The 1,106-nt window shown below is 42.8% G+C and overlaps 1 protein-coding gene across 1 annotated transcript in view; it reads right to left on the bottom strand.

The window, feature by feature from the left end:
• Positions 1–1,106, bottom strand: part of ttn.2 (titin, tandem duplicate 2) — a 228,210-nt gene that overhangs the window by 203,313 nt on the left and 23,791 nt on the right. The window contains exon 9 of the mRNA XM_017309405.1: positions 817–978. Within this exon, the coding sequence (XP_017164894.1) occupies positions 817–978 (162 nt within the window). The remainder of the gene's footprint in view (positions 1–816; positions 979–1,106) is intronic.

The following is a 1,106-nucleotide window of genomic DNA, read 5'->3' as shown; positions in this document are numbered from 1 at the left end:
CACCGGCTGAAAATGGAACAAATGTTGGAAGTTTGGTCCCTGATTGAACCCAGTCTACCTGACTGTCAGGTTAAAGGAGAGAAGTCAAGTTTATCTGTATAGAACATTTCAGCAACAAGCCACTTCAAAGTTACATTCTGTGAAATACCATCATCAAAATCATCAAGCAAACATACATMCATGTTCCATTTGCTACTAATTAGAAAYGGCTCTAAMGTCTTGATTTAAAGGAATTCAGTGTTTCAGCTGTTTGCAGTTTTCTAGAATTTTGTTCCAGRTTTGTGGTGCATAGAAGCTGAATGCTGYTTCTYCACRTTTGGTTCTGGTTCTGGGGATGCAGAGCAGAACCAGAAGACCTGAGGGGTCTGGAAGGTTGATAACAGCAGATCTTTAATRTATTGTGGTGCTAAACCGTTCWGTGATTCATGAACTAACAGGATTTTAAAGTCAATCCTCTGAGCTACAMGGATCCAGTTTGTGGACTTTAAAACTGGTGTCATGTGATCTATCTTTCTGGTTTTAGTCAGAATGCCAACAGTAGTATTTTGGGTCAGCTGCAGCATTCTGATTGATTTTTTTAGGCAGACCTGTGGGGACACAGCTGCAGTAATCAATGCGACTAAAGATAAACACATGGATCATCTATCATCATCTATCATGTGATAGAAGWCTGGCTTTGTAGCTGTCTTTATGTGGCTCTGAAGGTTCARGTCTGAGTTCACCACAACTCCCATCTGATCCAGAAGATCCAAGATACAAMCACGTCCAACAGAATACACCAGGTCGRATCAGAACTGAGATGGACCGTCCACTCACCTCTCTGCTGGTGGCCACCTGATGCTCCCACTGTTTCTCCATGTGCAGCTGTGTGGAGCTGCTGATGCTGCTCATACTGGTCATGCTGGTCATACTGGTGTAGCCTTCAGCCACGTAATCTCCCTGCTTCCAGGGCGGCAGAACCTCAGCGGACCCAGATAYCTAAAGCAGACAGGAGGAAGGTTTTGGATGAYGCAGCAAGAGAACTCCCTTTGGTTCTGATGCAAATTGGATTTACTGAAAAAGTTTGTTTTATGCATAAAAGATTAGATTCTTAATTTTCAGAATAT

The sequence above is a fragment of the Poecilia reticulata genome, linkage group LG2, assembly GCF_000633615.1.
Source record: "Poecilia reticulata strain Guanapo linkage group LG2, Guppy_female_1.0+MT, whole genome shotgun sequence".
NCBI classification, from domain to species: domain Eukaryota; kingdom Metazoa; phylum Chordata; class Actinopteri; order Cyprinodontiformes; family Poeciliidae; genus Poecilia; species Poecilia reticulata.
This window is presented reverse-complemented; position numbering and strand designations above follow the sequence as displayed.